The following is a 17,811-nucleotide window of genomic DNA, read 5'->3' as shown; positions in this document are numbered from 1 at the left end:
GATCCAGAGAGAGGGCGCGGCGCGGCGCGGCGCGGCGCTGTGTCTTTAAGCTCCTTTGACACCATCAGGGGAGGCGCAGCATACCGGATCATTGTGTTTGTGCGCTCATTACAGTGGAGGGACCTGTCCTGGGTTACTGCGGTGGATGGGCTCTGGTGTTTGTCTCAGCTCGGGATGGTCATACCCGCATGTGAAACGCCTGGCGTAGAGCAAAACTCTTGAATCTAACCATGAGATGCCAGTGGGTGCTTTTCATCTCATGTTGTATTGTTCTCCCATTTACAGGTAAGTAAACAACTCCATCATTGAATATAAGCCTTAATGTTGTTGTCATGGGTTGTTTTTTTTCACGTGTTTTATGTCATTATAGTTGCTATTATATCACGCTCTCAAAGTGTCGTTTAAATGTTGTTATATTACTTATTAAAAATGACCCCTGTGTAAATGAGACAGAAAACAGAATGTGGCCCACAGAGGTTAAAAAAAAAAATTTTTTTTAACGGTGCATTCGCACCGGTGAGAGTCTAGTGATATTATCAGGAACTCATTTGCATAACTGGTGTCGAAGGAAAATGCCTCCAGGTTATAGACGGGCAACAGGTGGGGTGTGCATGTGTCTTTGTCCGTGGGGGTGGGGGTTACTAACATTGTTTGAGGGACATTAATTATTAATTTTCCCCTAAAGAAAGAGGATTAAAATTTGTTTTTTGGCAGCAACAAAAGAAATTGATAAAAAGCACACCTTCCAACACAAACACAGCCAGCAGCACCTTGGCATTCTTGCAACTCTGTTGCAGTGCAACCTTGTGTTTAGTCAGACAACAGCCCCAGGTTGTGTATGAAACAGTTTACCTACTCAAAAACACACAACCAACTGCAAAACAGATATTCTTGCAGAGAAGCGCATCTGAGCGTTTCAAGAGGGGTCCCTCGCTTCATCCACAGCAGCTTGGATTATCAGGCAGGCCTGAAGGCATAACAGTCACATGAAAGTCTTGTTCCTGAAATAACAGCCATCATGTTGGAGATCTTCCAAGAAAAAGACAGAGAAAACAAAAAAAAGGGGGGTAGGGGATAAACTAAGAGAAAAATGTTCCTTTACTCATTTTAAGATTATGGATTTAGGAACCTAATGCGTGATTACTCAGCGGTTAAGAGATCGTAATTATTGATTTATCAACTGAGTCTTAAGGCTTTATAGCTTTCTGTGTGAGGAGTTTTTGTTCCAATCAAAGCATTTTAATTAACAATCTGATTCTATCCTAGACAGTTAAAATATAAATAGACGACAAAGCATTATTGATTAAATAGTAAAGATGAAACCATCATATAATATCAATAAATGAAGAAATAAATCAATAAATATGATTAATCTTTGCACATCTGAAATAATGTCTGACAAATTTTCGTTTTCTTTGTTCTTTTTGCTAATTTTATCAGTGAGGTGCTATTTAATTAAGCAAACATTGATGTTACTGAAAGCAGCCGCGTTTTTTTGTGTGTTTTTTTTCATTCCTTGCTTGATTTTTACCAAAACTAAACCAGCCACAGCCTTTACAAATATTATTCATGCTTAGGGTACATCAGGGTACATGCTTTCTGCCCTCTGTTGCAGTGTGGTGCAAGCCAGTCATCTCCCCCAGCGGGCCTCATGTAGTCGTCCCCAAGAGGGGCAAACTGGAGCTGCGGTGCTATGACAATGACACAACACCTGGTGCACCGTCTGCATTGAGGTGGCAGAGGGAGAGAGCTCGCAGGCCAGAGGAAGAGGTGGATGAGGCCGGAGTGGCTTATGTGAAAGTGTCAGCAGCACAGGCCTATCACATGGGTCGTTATGTGTGTGTCAACAACATCACGCTGCAGCACAGCTCCGTCTATGTATATGTAAAAGGTGGGTGTTTGAGGTGGATAGGTGAGATATGGGAATGCATGTGTGTTTGTGTGGTAACACCAACCTATCCACATTTCTCTCTCTCTCATAGATCCCCACAATATTTTCCTACGCACTATGGTCAATGTCATTCTGGTACGTCAGAGTGAAAACTGCACCATCCCCTGTCTTGTGACTGACCCTGAGGTCACCCGCTTAGCTTTAGAGACCTGTGATGGACGAACTTTGCCCCCTGGTTTAAGTTATCACAGCAGCCTCCAACAAGGCATCATCATCAGCAATATGAGAAAGGAATATGAGGGCTGTTACATATGTGTGGGACAGCTTGGCGGTGTGAAAGTGATGTCGAGGCAATACACCGTGGATGTACGACTTGGTAAGCGGCAGACTTGATGGATAATATCCTTGTTTTTTAAAACCATAATTCATGTCAGTTAAATTGTTTCATACTGGTGTTGAATAGTTCTACATGTCTCATAGCTCTACTGAATGTGTTCTTTAAGTGATAATTGCTGGTAAACTAAAAAGGTAATAAGAGAGATTAGTGCAGCTGTTGACAGAAGTAAGGGAGAGACTTTTGTCATATTTGCAGAAAAGAAATTGAAGTAGGAGAAGGCAAGATGTAAAAAGTTAAACTACGAGTTAAGGCAATAGCAACAGTATCCCTCTGGTGTGGTGTACTTCCCCCCTAAATCCTAGTAACAACTCAAAGCGAGGGAAGCCAACTTTAGAAAACGCAATGTAAATATGTATATGACTGTCTCTGATAACATTCCCTCTGAAATATATAGAAATCATCACAGAGTGTTTTAGAGCTTCATAAGCAAAACTTAATAGCACAGAAGACATTAGCGATGAATAAAGTAGATCAAATCTATGACTTGTATTGGTTAATCCCATGAGCATCTTTTTGAACCAGTGGTGAGAACCAGTAGTGTTGAATGCTGCAAACTCCTTGCCATATGGCTCAGACCCAACCTATCAATATTCAGTTGATAAGTGCATTGTGCTGACTCAGCATGCATCTGAAGGGTATACCTCATACCTTAGCTAAAAAAAATGACATGGTGGAAGATTACATGACTCATGGGGGAATAGTATGAAGTATACTGTAGATGGTGATGGTGTATTATAGTGAAACTTTCAGATAGCCACCCCTTAAATCTATCGGTATTGTTCCCTTGCTGTGTGTGATTGTTATTTGAAGTGTGCGTGAAGTGTTTAGCCTCCAGCTTAAAAAAAAGGTGTTTTTCATAGATTTTGTTGTCAGAGGCGGAAGCTTAATGAACTTGTTGTAAACTAAGGTTGCATAGATTTCAAGGCAATGTTATCAATATATGTATCAATATGAACCATATTATACAGAACAGCAACAGTAAAGTAATCAAGATAATACCAAAATGTGAGTTTATATATATATATATATATATATATATATATATATATATATATATATATATATATATAGTATATACATATATATACCTATATATATTTAATGTTGTAGTCTCCAAGTCTCTGAGTGCTGTCTAGTTTTTATTATGACTTTTATTGATAGGGTCAGTATCATAAAAGCATTTGTCAGTGGAAACTGATTGTGTTTTTATTTGTTCTTGCACTAGATCAGCATTTTTGGTCTGGTCTGCAGTGGATAGACACATAAATAGAGACAAGCTGGGTGGAGCTGAGAATACTTTTGACTGATGGAGAGAGCGAAAAGAGACATGGGGGAGGGAAGGGCAGAGGGATTAGTGTATCGTATTGAACAAAGCCTTTCTGGCGGTGCATGAAGACTGTGTTTGGGTTAAATAGAATTACTGTAATGCTGTGTTTGTCAAACAAGACCAACCAAAGTGACTTCAGGTATTTAATGTCCGGACTTAATCAACATCCTTGTGCATGGTTCTTACATGCACAAGGATTGTTCAAGAAAATGTCATACTTGTGATATTGGTACATATTGGTCAATGTAAACAACAGTCACAAAGCTTTTGTGTTTTTTATGATGCATGTCAGCTATTTCTTATGTTTTCATCCCAGTATCTACTTTGTGTTTTATATTTGGGAGTCATGCATATGGATTAACAGACTTTTGATACGCTCACATCCAGAGTGATTTGTATGTGTATCTATTTATATCATACTATGGAATAATTTCTTACTCATACATAACATAATGTCAGTAGTGAACAGCACTCTTATGACTTAATAAAATGCTGTGGGGGTTAATATCAGAAAAGAGCAAGTCTTTTATGTCAGTTTGATTGTGCTAGTTCCAACAGCTATGCTAATGCTATGCCTTTAATCTTTTCATCCAGTGCCAGAGTCGCCTCCAGTAGTTACTTTGTCCCAGAGAGACAAAGTTATCCTTAGAGATGGAGAGCAGTTTAAGATTACCTGCAGCTCCACCAACGTCAACCCAGATTTCACGCTCAAGTGGGATTTCCCTTCAGCAGCGGTGAGCTGAGAAAGTGAATGACTGGTCGGACCGGCTGCCTGTCCTGTCTCTGTGTCTGGATGAATGACTGTTGTTGGGATGAACTTCATGTGCTTCTTTTTTTTTTTTTTTTTAAAGATAATTAACCTCCTTCAATTGATTTTCTTCAACAAGACTTCACAACTATTACTAGTTGCCGTTACTCTTGTGGGTCACATCATACAATACAAAAAAACACCACACCCACGTGAAAACACAACCATAAGGAGTATGGTCACTCATTTAAACAGTAATTTGAAGTATAATACCGTAAAAACAAGGAATCTGTTTGGCTAAATCTGGTCATGCCATACTTGTAGACATCGCTGACCTTTGCCCCTGATGTTCTGCAGCATCCTAAAGAGTCCCATACTTCGCACATCTTGGCGGGTTCCCATGGATATCAGCGTTCTACCTCACTCCTTATTACATCTGTAAGTCCGTTAGACTCAGGCTCTTACCATTGTTCTGCCCTCAACGAACAAGGTACCAGTGTCAACGCAATGCAGCTGGATGTCCACGGTGAGTACCGATTATCGAGTGCTGGTTTTTGTGCATGCATTGGCTCAGTTAGTATTAGAGATACTGTTGTAATACACAATAACACAACTTGTTCTGACTGAATCGCCACTCCCTGCCCTCATCCACAATATCATAGGAATGTTCCGTTGGAGAGAAAAAGAATAATAAGGTGTAAATTAATTAATTGAATAATGTGATTTTATTTATTTATTTACTGTTTTTATTTAATTACTTATATTTCTGTGGTCCTGTAGAGCGAGGCTTCATTGACATGTTAGGACCCCCAAGTCCAATTCAGTCTGATGTTAAAGAGGGGGAGAGCCTGAGCCTCAGAGTTGAGTTTGATGCTTATCCCGCACCCACTTCCCTGTCCTGGTCTTACAACGGCAAACAACTCCTGAACACCACCGAGCACGTCATCACCGTTCACCGCCACAAATACAGGTATGGTCAGTTTACGCTGTATCACTCACAACGACACATGCACATTATGTGAAATGCATGATTTTTTGATTTCTTTTATATCAGATACATCAGCAAGCTCAGATTAGTGAGGGTCCTTGGCACAGAGGGTGGGATATATAAGTTCTCAGCCAGTCATGCGGATGCATCTGTCGATCATCTGTTCCAAGTGTATGTCACCAGTAAGTTGCTGTCGCAGTTACATTTCTTTATATATAATTACAATGTATCGGTAATAAATTTAGTTGTCAATGTTGTAACAATGACTTAGTATGAATGTGGCACAAATTAAAATGTTTCTATCAAATTACTCTCTTTTCTATTAGGTAAACCAGTAATAATTGCCCAGGATGGTCCAGTTGATGGACAGGTCCGATGCATTGCTGCTGGTTACCCAGTTCCTAAAATCAACTGGTACTTCTGTAAACTACCTCACACAAGGTATTGTTAAAAATCTACTACCTTTATTAAAAGTGTGTTCATGTTACTGAGAGTGTCTGTCAGTTGCATCAGAATACAACCAGAGATGACACACAGCTACTGTTCTAGCACAAGCTGAATTCAAACAAACACGTTTCCCTCGCACTATTTATTTATGGAGATGCTGTTAGACAGCTTAGACAGCCTTTATTGTCAATTGAAAAGAAGCTATTGTTGAACATAAAAGGAGAGAAGTGTTGTAGCAACTGATGATACCCGGGCTTTACATTATGATAATTATTAAGAGTCAACTTGATCACAACCTTGACCATGAGATAACAATTGTAATACCAATAAGACTAGATGTATGGATTAAAACGTCAATGTACATAATCTGTTATATGCATTTAACTGAGAGAACATGTTTCCAAACAAAGTCCAAATAATGACATAGCATATTATAAGACAGGCCATTTATAGGACTAAATGTTACAAAAGGATTGTAGGACAGCTTTAAAAAAAAAAATCAGCATTCAGTAACAAAGAGACATCATAATTTGTCAAGAAAAAAATCACAATGTTTCATCCGCAGAATGGAGACAGAATATGAGAAAATGTCTTCCTTATCTTCATCTTAATTCAGTATATTAGTTGACAGGATGGGAGGGAGGGCAAATGTGACCTTAAACAACTCTGTAATCCCCCAACAGGTGCTCACAACTTCCCAACGCCACCCAGTGGGATACTCCTGAGGTCGCCACGGTGACGGAGTTCTCCTACGGTAGGAGTGAGGTGGAGAGCAAACTGAATGTGAGTGATAAGCAGCACGCACATTACCACACCCTGGAGTGTGTGGCGAGTACAGAGGAAGAAGAGGCCTTCACATTGTTCTCCATCAGTGGTACGTCACATATAAACCGCACACCATAAAGATGTTACATCGATAAAACACAGCAGAGACACATAAGCCCCGACCCTGTGTGAAGCCATGTGTGTCGTAACTGGGTGCAGACTGCATAAGATTAATACATGCTGACTATGCAAGATGGGATTATACGTATGGTATAGTCTGTCTAATCCTCCATGTAAACAATACACCACTGCTGCAGCTGTCTGTTTTTAACACCAAATCGTGTGTGTGTGTGTGTGTGTGTGTGTGTGTGTGTGTGTGTGTGTGTGTGTGTGTGTGTGTGTGTGTGTGTGTGTGTGTGTGTGTGTGTGTGTGTGTGTGTGTGTGTGTGTGTGTGACTACTGGCAGACTGTTGTGTATACTGTAATACGATTTGATTTTCTGTAAATTCTGATTAGCCTGGTCTGTGTGTCCTCTCAGAGCGCGTTGTTCCACATAAACTCTTCACTCCCCTTCTAATTGGCATGGTGGCCACTGGTGTCTTTCTCAGCCTCATTCTAGTGTTGCTGCTCTTTAAATACATGCAGGTAAGATGGGAAATAAATTATACTTTGCAAAACCATTCTTGCAATGAAGTATTTACTGTAATCAAAGTGAAAGAAGAGCTGTAAATCATTTACAAGGCATGTTAATCTATGGTTATCTATTAATCTATCAATTCCATTAATTATTTCAGAAAGTGTTTCAAAAATTCTTCTGTGAAAATGAATCTACCACGGCTCATAAAGAATTTGCATTAGAGGAAAATAAATGTCCACTCCCCTACGAATGACTCATGACTGGTTAAATATAGAAAAATCTATTTGACACCAGACTTTTTTTTTTTGCGTATGTAATTGCTAATGATATTCAGTAGTTGAATGGAAGCATTTCCTTTGAATCCATATGAATGTGGTCTAATGAATCTGAATTGAACCAATCAACGATTCAGAGTGCAGACCTTGTGTAGTTAAAGGCTTTTCTGACACCCAGATCATGCTCCAAGCCATCGACGTGCCTCCACAGCATGCTGCTGTTGTTGCACTCGGATGAGTCAGACTCTGTATGAATTCACAGGCAATCATCAGGGGATAGTCTAGACAAAGGTTGAAAGCTGAAGTGTACTGAGTAATCTAAAAATTGATGAGTGATGACAGAATGTGAGCGATTCAATCGTATACTCAAACATTTGCAATATCGAAAGGCTGATGCAGCATCACTTTCTCTAAATAAATCCATCTTTTCTCTCCAAACTTTCCAGAAACCAAAGTTCCAAATTCAGTGGAAGGTGATTGAAAGTTTCCATGGCAACAACTACATATATATTGACCCCACCCAGCTGCCATATGATTCCAAATGGGAGTTTCCTCGACAAAAACTTCGCTTTGGTATGACTATGTCCGTATTTGTATGAAAATATACTTAAGACTAGACTTCAGCGTTGGATGAGGTCAAGTGATCACCCAGTTTGTTTTTCAGCAAGATTTTTTTTAAATGTCTCAACAGATTTGATGAGATTTCTTGTAGGGATGAATCTTGAGCCAAAGAAGGGTTGATTAAATTTTTAGGAGGGTATAGACACTGATTCTAGATTTTTTTTTCACAATGTTTCATTGTCATAAAGATAATAATGAAAAATAGAAAAATTTAAATTAAAAATATCCTGACATGGACAAATCATCACTGGTGATGTTTGAGCAGAGAGCAATACCAGAAAGATTTTTTCAATAAGGAAACAACTCTCTGTGGAGATCACCTTTAAAAAGTGGTTATTTCATATATGGCCATGATTTTGAACCATCAGGATAGTTTGGACATGCATCATGGAACCCTGAAACACTTATATGTTGACAAGTAGGAAACATCTTGCTTCCGTAAGCCATCCAAAACTAAACCTCCCCTGGGAAACAGTACCTGAAATTGATGTTAATCCAAGGCGTGTATTTAAAATACCTCAAATAACGTATGTCTGAATAGAATACAGAAGTAATTGGATAAAGCTAAAGGTTGGGTGTTTCCACAGGTAAAACCCTGGGCTCTGGAGCTTTTGGAAAGGTAGTGAGGGCCACAGCATATGGACTGTGCTCTGCAGACACTGTTACGACTGTAGCTGTTAAGATGCTGAAGCGTAAGTACGTTTTACTTCGTTCTTCTCTGCAGTTGTGTTCAAAACCGCATTTCTTATTCCTCATAGTTTATTTTAAAAGAAATACTCAGCTGTAATTTTGTTCAGGGCCTGTACAAGCTAACATATGCATGTGATTTTTATTTGACTAACTAGAGTGTGCCAAAAATTTCCCTTCGGGGATTAATTGAGTATATAAAATAAAAAAAATAATTTAAAAAATTATAATTTTTATATGAGTTAACCACTGCTACTTATATCTGTGAAAGTACTTTAGAGGTTTCCTGTTGTCTGAGAACGTCTGTTCAGTGGAAATGTCCATACACTCTGGATGTTCTTAGTGCTGAGAAGATTAGATTTCAGATACTTTTAGATCATCAACAAGCAAGATATAACATTTTACCATCTGTGGTTATATGAAGGATAAAAACATACAATTCTTGTAGCATTTTTGGTTTTTGGGTTAAAATATTTGATATTGGTTGAACACATTGTTATAAAATATGTTTATTATGACCAGATCATTAATATTTTATACTTGTAGGTAAAATGAATGTATTTGAATTAATAAATTATTTTTTAGGGAACCCTTGAATCTTTGTGGGCCTTCACAAAAAGAAATCAAATAATCGTTGCATTTTTTGTGATTGTCAGTATATAAACAATGCACATAACGTAAAATGATGTTCAACATGAAAATGTTCTGGGGGCTTGTAGCAACAAATGAGTTTACAAGGAGTTTATAATTGATGTCGTTGCAGCCAATGCTCATTCTACGGAGAAGGAGGCGCTGATGTCAGAGCTGAAGGTTCTCACTTATTTGGGAAATCACGTGAATATTGTGAATCTGCTGGGTGCTTGCACTATTGGAGGTGAGGGGAGCTGTTCTTCCATGTGACCCAAATTTGAAAATGTTCATTAACTGTATTGACTGATTTTGTTTAGACTTAATGCTATGCAATCCAATATTGGACTCTTCTTAAAAATCAGATACAGGATAGTCAGTATTTATGTGAGACCAGCTCTCACATAAAAACGTGATGCAGTGTGACTGGTCACAAATTTACCAAGCAGTTGTTCAATATTATTGACTTGTCTAGCCCTCAGAATTGATTATAAATCAGCAGTTAGAATCACGAATTGGTGAATGTGAAGGAAATGCTGAGCACTTCACATTTCCATGTTGTCCTGCATGAAAAAACAGTAATTTGAAGAAACTGGCACAACGTTGTTTTTCAGCAGAACAATGTTGAAATCAGCTTTTGAATACACATATTGTTCAAAAATGTCTTGTGACAATTTACGTAGCTCAATATTAGAAGTTTTCCTGTTTGCTTTTAATTGTCACATGCTGCCAGATGGTTTGAAAGGTTTTCTTATCTATCCATCTTGCCAGGCCCAATTCTGGTGATCACAGAGTACTGTTGCTATGGTGACCTCCTCAACTTTCTGCGCAGAAAAAGACAGTCCTTTGTAATTTCCCAAGATCATAGTGTTTTCCACTGCGATGCCACAAATCAGTTGGAGCCGGCGAGGTATGCATTGAAATCATAACGGCAACTACAAAATGTTTATTATTTGATGCTTATGTGTGTGTGTGTGTGTGTGTGTGTGTGTGTGTGTGTGTGTGTGTGTGTGTGTGTGTGTGTGTGTGTGTGTGTGTGTGTGTGTGTGTGTGTGTGTGTGTGTGTGTGTGTGTGTGTGTGTGTGTGTGTGTGTGTGTGTGTGTGTGTGTGTGTGTTGCAGAGAGGACAGTGGTACAACATACATGCCCATGCGACCCTCTGAGAAGGAAAGGTCATCCCAGTCAGGTGGGGAGTCTCTTACTCATTCTTTCATGCTCTCCAGGAACACATTAATTGCTAGTCTATTAAGTGTGTTAAATCAAAACAGAGCTAGTGATGTGGCCCAAAATCACAAATTCCAATGTTTGAGTGGGATTCATTCTCTGTATAAATCACCTTGTCTTTTGAAAGAAATAACAGAACCTTAGAAGGAGTGAGTGTTTCATTAAAACACACGCTACACCTAATGTTGTCTGCAGACCACGAACCAAAATGAGCAGTGAATGGTAATGTCTTTGTAAACGCCTGAGTCATTAAAGCTGAAAACCTAATCTTTGCCTAGATGATGTAGATGACTTGTCCCTTGACACCGAAGATCTACTCAGCTTTTCCTACCAGGTGGCCAAAGGAATGGAATACATTACATCAAAGAATGTAAGGCCCCTGCAGGCTGATTTATTTATAGTCAGTGAAGAAATGCAGAAGTGCTCCTGCTAGTTTATAATCATATTATGAATTATGGTCAGATGCTGTCAGCTAATGTTGCCTATACAGTCAGAGCTGAACATGGTGAGGCTGCATGTCTATGAGATTTTATACTACACAAGGTTTCCCCTTCAGCTTTGAGATGCTCCAACTTCAGTGCTATTTCTGCATTTCTCTTATCTTTATTAGACTACACTTTTTTTTCTTCTGCTATTTCACTGACGTTAGTTGGAACAACAGTATTTACTTGTGTTTATGAATGCTGTGTGTTTGTGTGTCTGTGTGTGTGTGTGTATCGTGTGTATGTAGTGTATCCACCGGGATCTTGCAGCCAGAAACATATTGCTGACTCACGGCAGGGTGGCGAAGATTTGTGACTTTGGACTGGCACGAGACATCACAACAGATGCCAGCTATGTGCTCCGGGGCAATGTCAGTTTTCTGCCTTCCTTCCTGTTAATATGTAAAATAATTTAAATGAAGAAATGCATACATACACACATAAATACCTACTGTATGTACATACGTAAATACATACATACATTCATAAATACTAGATATTGTGCTTCTCTATACACATAAACGTACACACACTGCTCTTTTAATTGCATATGTCCATCTTGCAGGCTCGTCTGCCAGTCAAGTGGATGTCTCCCGAGAGTATTTTTGACTGTGTCTATACCTTTGAGAGTGATGTATGGTCCTATGGCATCCTGCTGTGGGAAATCTTCTCTCTCGGTAATGTTTCCAGTTTGAGAGATACTGCTAAGTTTTATAATGTCATTTCCTTTTTCTTTTCTTTTTTTTTAATTGGAACTGACTCACTGGCTCATTAGAGACTAATAATATTCTAAAGCAACAAAATTTCTAAATTTGGTGAATAATTTCACATAAGAAATTGTGCTCTATAAGCAAGAATCATGACATGCATTTGTGAATTTTGAAAAAAAAAAAAAAAAGATTAAGAGCATGTGGATAATGAATGTCTGTGTTGTAGGTAACAGTCCGTACCCGGGGATGCAGGTCGGCTCATCGTTTTATAAGATGATACAAGATGGGCACAGGATGAGTAGGCCTGAGTTTGCACCCATTGAAATGTAAGTGTTAAAATGTAGGTTATAATATTTTTTTGAATAAATTTACAAAACAAATGCATTTTTTGATAAAACTACAGAGAGCCTATTACAATACATTCTATCCAATTCATTTTTTTTAGCATGAAATACAATGCCATTGGTTAATTTGTTTTGCACAATGGCTGCAAGCACATAAAAAAAAAGATTTTAATTATCAGACCTGGGGATATTTTCTACAAGTCAACATCAATTAATATTTTGTTTTATTGTTGGTTTAATTGTGCTGATAAATAAAATATGGACTATTGCACATATAAATTCACACCGTTTGGCAAATTAACAGTTTATTTTATGCTTTGTAACATTTAGGATCTGGATTATTTTGTGCAATGTCGCTTATATTGCATCTGTGTGTGCATGACAGCTACACCAGTACACATTAATATTCCTCCATGATGAAACTAATCCCAACATTCCCTCTTTAGGTACGACATAATGTTATCCTGTTGGAACCATGATCCTTTGAACAGGCCTTCCTTCGGGAAACTGGTGGAGAACACTGAGCTACGTCTGTCAGAAAATACCAAGAATGTAAGTAGATGAAAGCAGGAAATTTAAGACATCCTGTTTCTTAATTTTTGAATTAAGTTTGAATCTTTTTTAAAGAATGCATGAATAAGAGAAGGAAACAAAAGGAGCAGGATATGAGTAATATGTGCGATAGGATTTTTTGTAGATCCTATGGTTTCGTCCACTGATTTTATATATATATAACAATAGAGGTCCGTGTTTTAGAGAATAGGGGATTATCAGGCAGACTGGTTCTACCTAAATTACTGTTGGGAAGCATTCTTGAAGCTTAGCCATACTATATACAAGTGGTTTTACATTTATTTGCTTGTGATCAATAATAAAATTTGTTGAATACAGACATTACACAGTTGCCTTAAATTATGTATTTTAACTGTATAGAGATGTGGAGAGGCAAATACAGTATAGCCATATATTTGAATTAAAGAAATGCGTAAAATATCTCTGCTTGCCTTAATACAGTATTGTCTTGTTATTCCTATTACTGTACTTTTTTTGATATTTTTCTTCTTCTACATTTTATTTATGTGAGTTGCAGAGACTTTGTTTTGTGCTTACTTTGCATATGGCAAAGTATTTTATAGCACACTGTCAGATGGTGTTTTTTGAGTCACAAATAAGACCGGACATTCATAAACAAAATTTGTGGAACATTCCTTAGGTATACCTGAGACTTAGCAACAATTCAGTTCATCCAGAGCAGCAGAGGGGTTCATCACAGAGACTGAGCTCAGTCTGCAGCACGACAGCTCCAACCCAGCCTTTACTGCAAAGCACGGCGGATGTCTTCCTGGACTATGTCTGATACACACATTATATGCACATACATGCTAATGTAAAACATAAAACCCCCTTACAATCTTATCCCGTACTGCACAAGACAAATGAGCCAAGCACTCTCTCATAACTAACAAAACATTAATTGAAACTAACTAACTAAACGCTGACCTTCCTGCAAAACATGCACACGCGCGTGCATGCACACACACACACACACACACACACACACACACACACACACACACACACACACACAGATACTATATGTCCTGCACCCAGCTCTCAGTATTGTCCTTACTGATTTATTGATCTCTGTGGTACATATGTCAGGTGCACATCTAAAAATAAAGCAGACTTCAGGATTGTATTTGCCATTCAGATCACACACACACACACCCCCTTCAGCAGCAGGAGGAGTTTGGTTGTTCTATGGTGCTTTGGAGATAACTAGCTCCAAACACTGTGGCCTGTGGACTTGATAAGCAGTGTTGTTATTATACTGAGTGGATAGTGTGTTTTGTTTCACATTGTAGTCAGATTGTTTACTTTAGATGATAAATCTGAAACCACCCTAATGCAACTACTTATGATAGCATTAGATATGGGGAGAAAACCAGATGCTGTCTAATTTATCTAAGCATAAATACTATAAATGGGGTAAAGAGCTAGTCTATACAACATTTTATATGTTGTGAATTTAATCCACAACATTATAATTTGTGATTTATGACTCTGGATGGCTTTGTAGTTACCATAGATACTTTGGAAAGGGTCATTTTAGACATTAAACCCATTTGTAGTCTTTATACGATACTGAACTAACTTGTGGCCCTGTACTTATGATACAGATGTTTCTGGTGTCATTATTCTCATCTTTGTAAGAAGTAAAGTAAGTATATTTGTCAAAATTCTTGCGATTAATCTTAGAAACTCCAGTTTACTGCGAGTCACCAGATTTCCATTTTGAGAGGATGTCCGCAAATGCCCTTAAAAATGTTTTTTTAAAGCTTTGAAATGAGACCTGCAGTCTGTTTTACAGGTACATGTAAACTTACCAAAAAGGTTGAATAATAACAATAAGTAAAATCAAAAGGCATTGCTGAAACATGATTCCCACTTGTGCATTGATGCTTTGAATGCTGTGACTTGACTGGTGTGAAGCTTTCTGAATTTTACCGTTTTAAGAATTGTATCGTAGTAACTCTGTTGCTGCAAGGTGTTAAGGACAAATAGTGTGGGTATTTTTTACTTGGTTTGTGTGACAATGTAAATACTATAGAACTGTGCCTTTAGTATATATTGTTTTTGTTTTTCTGTTGTTGTTTTTTTCTAAATTGGTTAATTTTGGTTGGGTTAATCGTTATGATGGTAGATAGACAAGAGCTTCTGTATGCTGATTTTGATGATCATGGAGTTTTAATAAAGTTGGTTGACTTGTAATAATAAAGAGTTGCACTCATGATTGCAGACTCATGGCTACGTGTCAATGTTTTTTTGTCATTTTCTTATTTTTGCTAAACATGAAATTTAAAAAAACGCAAAGCTAGCAGCTTTCAATATTACCTATAAATATGGTAATTTTGAAAAACAATTGATATCCTGCTTATCCGTCAAATCAATAGCCAAGCACACTCTCACATAATAGTTTGAATCAACTGCTAGGATATAGGTAAAAATTATTACGGATGTCTTTGCAAAAATTTGCAATGCTGATAGTCACTAGCATACAAATATTTCAAACATAAAATCACATAATATCATTAAAATACATAGTTTGTGTTGTTTATGCAATGTTTCATTTTGCAAGATGTTTTATCGCTCTCATCTATATCAAGTTCTGTTAAACCTATTTAAACTTTTTAATTTTTTTGCAATAAAGAGTAAATCAGCATATAAGTGTTAAACAGTTCACAAGAATATTCATACTCAAATAATTTTGCAAAAATACAGTTGCAAATAATGCAACAGTATAATTTTTTAATGTCCTCATGTATTCCTAGTTATCCGTTCAAGAAGATTTTAAAATTCACCTCCTAAAAAAAATACAGAAAACAGACAAAGAATGGTTTATTTGGACTGCCAGATTAGGAGGGCAGATCTCGAAATAAACATATTGGAGCACAAGTTAGAGATGGCTGATGGTCACAGGTGAATCATATGAACTATTGCAACATTAATTCTTGGAAAGATACAAAAACTAACTATATATTTGTAGAAAATAAAGACAATCAAATTTATTATGTACAGTATTATATGTTTTTATTGTCTACTGTGATGGTTATGATGGTGATTTATATTCTAAATTTATTCTAGCAGATGGTGTCTCTCACTGCTCTGCCGTTGTGGATAGCAGGCAGATGGATTGGGTCATCATAGGGCTCTTCATTTTGTAGGGTAAGGTGTTGATCTCCTTTAATAGTGGTAATACTATGAAGAACAACACAATTACAGTATATAGCAGGCCCTGTCAGGGATTATCCTGAAAATTTCAGCAGGCCTATGTTCATCTCCATCGAGACTTTCGTCCTGCATGGAACCCGGTTGAAGTTCTGCTGATGGTCTGGGTAAAGAGTAAAGGGTCAGCAGCATCGATTGGCATGGGTAACCCCTTTCCCCCAGTAAAAATCCATCAAACCCTCATGTAATATTTAGTGAATACATTAGTGTATTCATGGATGGTGACAAGTGAATTATAGTGCAAATCTTGAGGTTACTGACCACGTCACAGTCTGTTACACAGGTAAGACTCACCATATATCCCTGAGTTGTGAACCGACCCAGAACACTTTGCCTCCACATCAGGAGTGTAGTTTGCAACATCACATAAGATCTGGACAGATGTTAGTTTAACTATGATGTAGTATTTAACATTTTGAAACAGTAGTCAATCAACATGTACCTCATAATTTGAGGGAGTCTTGATGGGAATGTGGTTGCCATCTATGCAGCCAATTACATCAGAAAATCTCATTCTGAGGCCACAACACAATGTCATTAAGACAATATCATTTCTAATAAAATTAACAGGTCTCTACATCATTCACCTGCAATCCTTTGGAACTCCTCCTTGATGGCTCCTGTGGGTTTATTTCCAGGGAAATTGACAAACTGGGGTAAAAGCTGTTTCAAGGAGAGGCACTGTCCATCTGTCATCTGTCACATTTTGTAAAAATCTACCTTTTCCAAAAAACAAAAACAAAACAAAACAACAACCTAAAATTAAACACAGCGCTACACACCATCTGCTGGGATATGAGCATGACTGCTATTTGTTATGCTGCAAATGTAAGGTTGGATTAGGTCCTGGATGTATGATTGTTTGCGGTACTGGTCATAAAGATAATGATCTGAATATGACAGGCTAGCTAAACGTGGTCTAATAATCATCTCACAATGAATATTTCATTCTCTGTGAAGTATTGCTGCACCTTCACCAATAGAATCCTCGTCAAAACGACATGCCATGTATGCCTCTAAAATATGGATTAATTTTTTTTAATGATCAAAGAACTTCAGTAAAACATTCATTCATTCATTCATCTTTATCCGTCGTAGCGGGTCACGGGGAGCTGGAGCCTATCCCAACCGTCTTAGGGCAAGAAGCGGGGCGCCAGTGCACCACAGAAATACGGTAAAACAGAAGGAGGAAATGAAACGTGAGTGGCTTTGAAAGAGGAGTCAGAGGGAAATCCTGAGTTCACTGAGTAAAACCTGCTGCTGACCAAGTTTGTTCCAGAGAGTCTGTTACTGTGGTAACAAACTCAGAGGTTCAGTTAGCTTTCTTTGTGAAACAGATTAAAGTCCTCTTAACTCTGGGTTAAATTTTCCTCCCTTTGTGAAACGAGTTTCATTCATTTCAGAGTGAAACTCAGAGTTCTCACTAAACCTGCTTTGTGAAACAGACCTCACAACACTGAATATCTGGATCACAAAATAAAACTTAGCTATAAGTTCAAATAACGTACAAGTTGAAGCTTGAGGCAATTTCTGATGAAAGCGGCACAAGTTTACAATATTCATTGTTGGGATTAACATATTAGTCTCCTTACATTTGTGAATTGAACACTTTGTACAACTGAAGATGAAGAGAACATCATTAGTTTTGCAGGAAATTGGATAAATTGTAAAATGATTGTAAGTAACTGGCAAATACAAGACAAATAATCAGACTGCTGAAGTTACAACAATTCTGAGTAGAAGGTGGAAGTCTGCACAAAACATTGGCAGCCCATTCACTGGATATTTCACTCAAGACATAAATTTAACCTTGCAGTTGTGACATGAGTAAAATCAGGGCATCTACAGGTCC

General features: G+C 37.8%; 1 protein-coding gene across 1 annotated transcript; it reads left to right on the top strand.

The window, feature by feature from the left end:
- kitb (KIT proto-oncogene, receptor tyrosine kinase b) lies at positions 1-14,952 on the top strand. The gene is made up of 21 exons (XM_068321311.1): positions 1-285; positions 1,616-1,891; positions 1,983-2,267; positions 4,210-4,349; positions 4,721-4,889; positions 5,144-5,333; positions 5,418-5,533; positions 5,678-5,792; positions 6,482-6,672; positions 7,102-7,208; positions 7,922-8,048; positions 8,684-8,788; positions 9,547-9,657; positions 10,182-10,320; positions 10,532-10,596; positions 10,913-11,004; positions 11,365-11,487; positions 11,682-11,793; positions 12,053-12,152; positions 12,617-12,722; positions 13,384-14,952. The coding sequence occupies exons 1-21, from the start codon at positions 231-233 to the stop codon at positions 13,525-13,527; spliced, it is 2,868 nt and encodes a 955-aa protein (XP_068177412.1). The 5' UTR covers positions 1-230; the 3' UTR covers positions 13,528-14,952.
- The last annotated feature ends 2,859 nt before the right edge of the window (positions 14,953-17,811 follow it).

This window comes from Antennarius striatus, chromosome 8 (genome assembly GCF_040054535.1).
Source record: "Antennarius striatus isolate MH-2024 chromosome 8, ASM4005453v1, whole genome shotgun sequence".
In the NCBI taxonomy this organism is placed as follows: Eukaryota; Metazoa; Chordata; class Actinopteri; order Lophiiformes; family Antennariidae; genus Antennarius; species Antennarius striatus.
The sequence above is the reverse complement of the archived record's forward strand: the minus strand, read 5'-3'. Positions and strand labels throughout refer to the sequence as shown.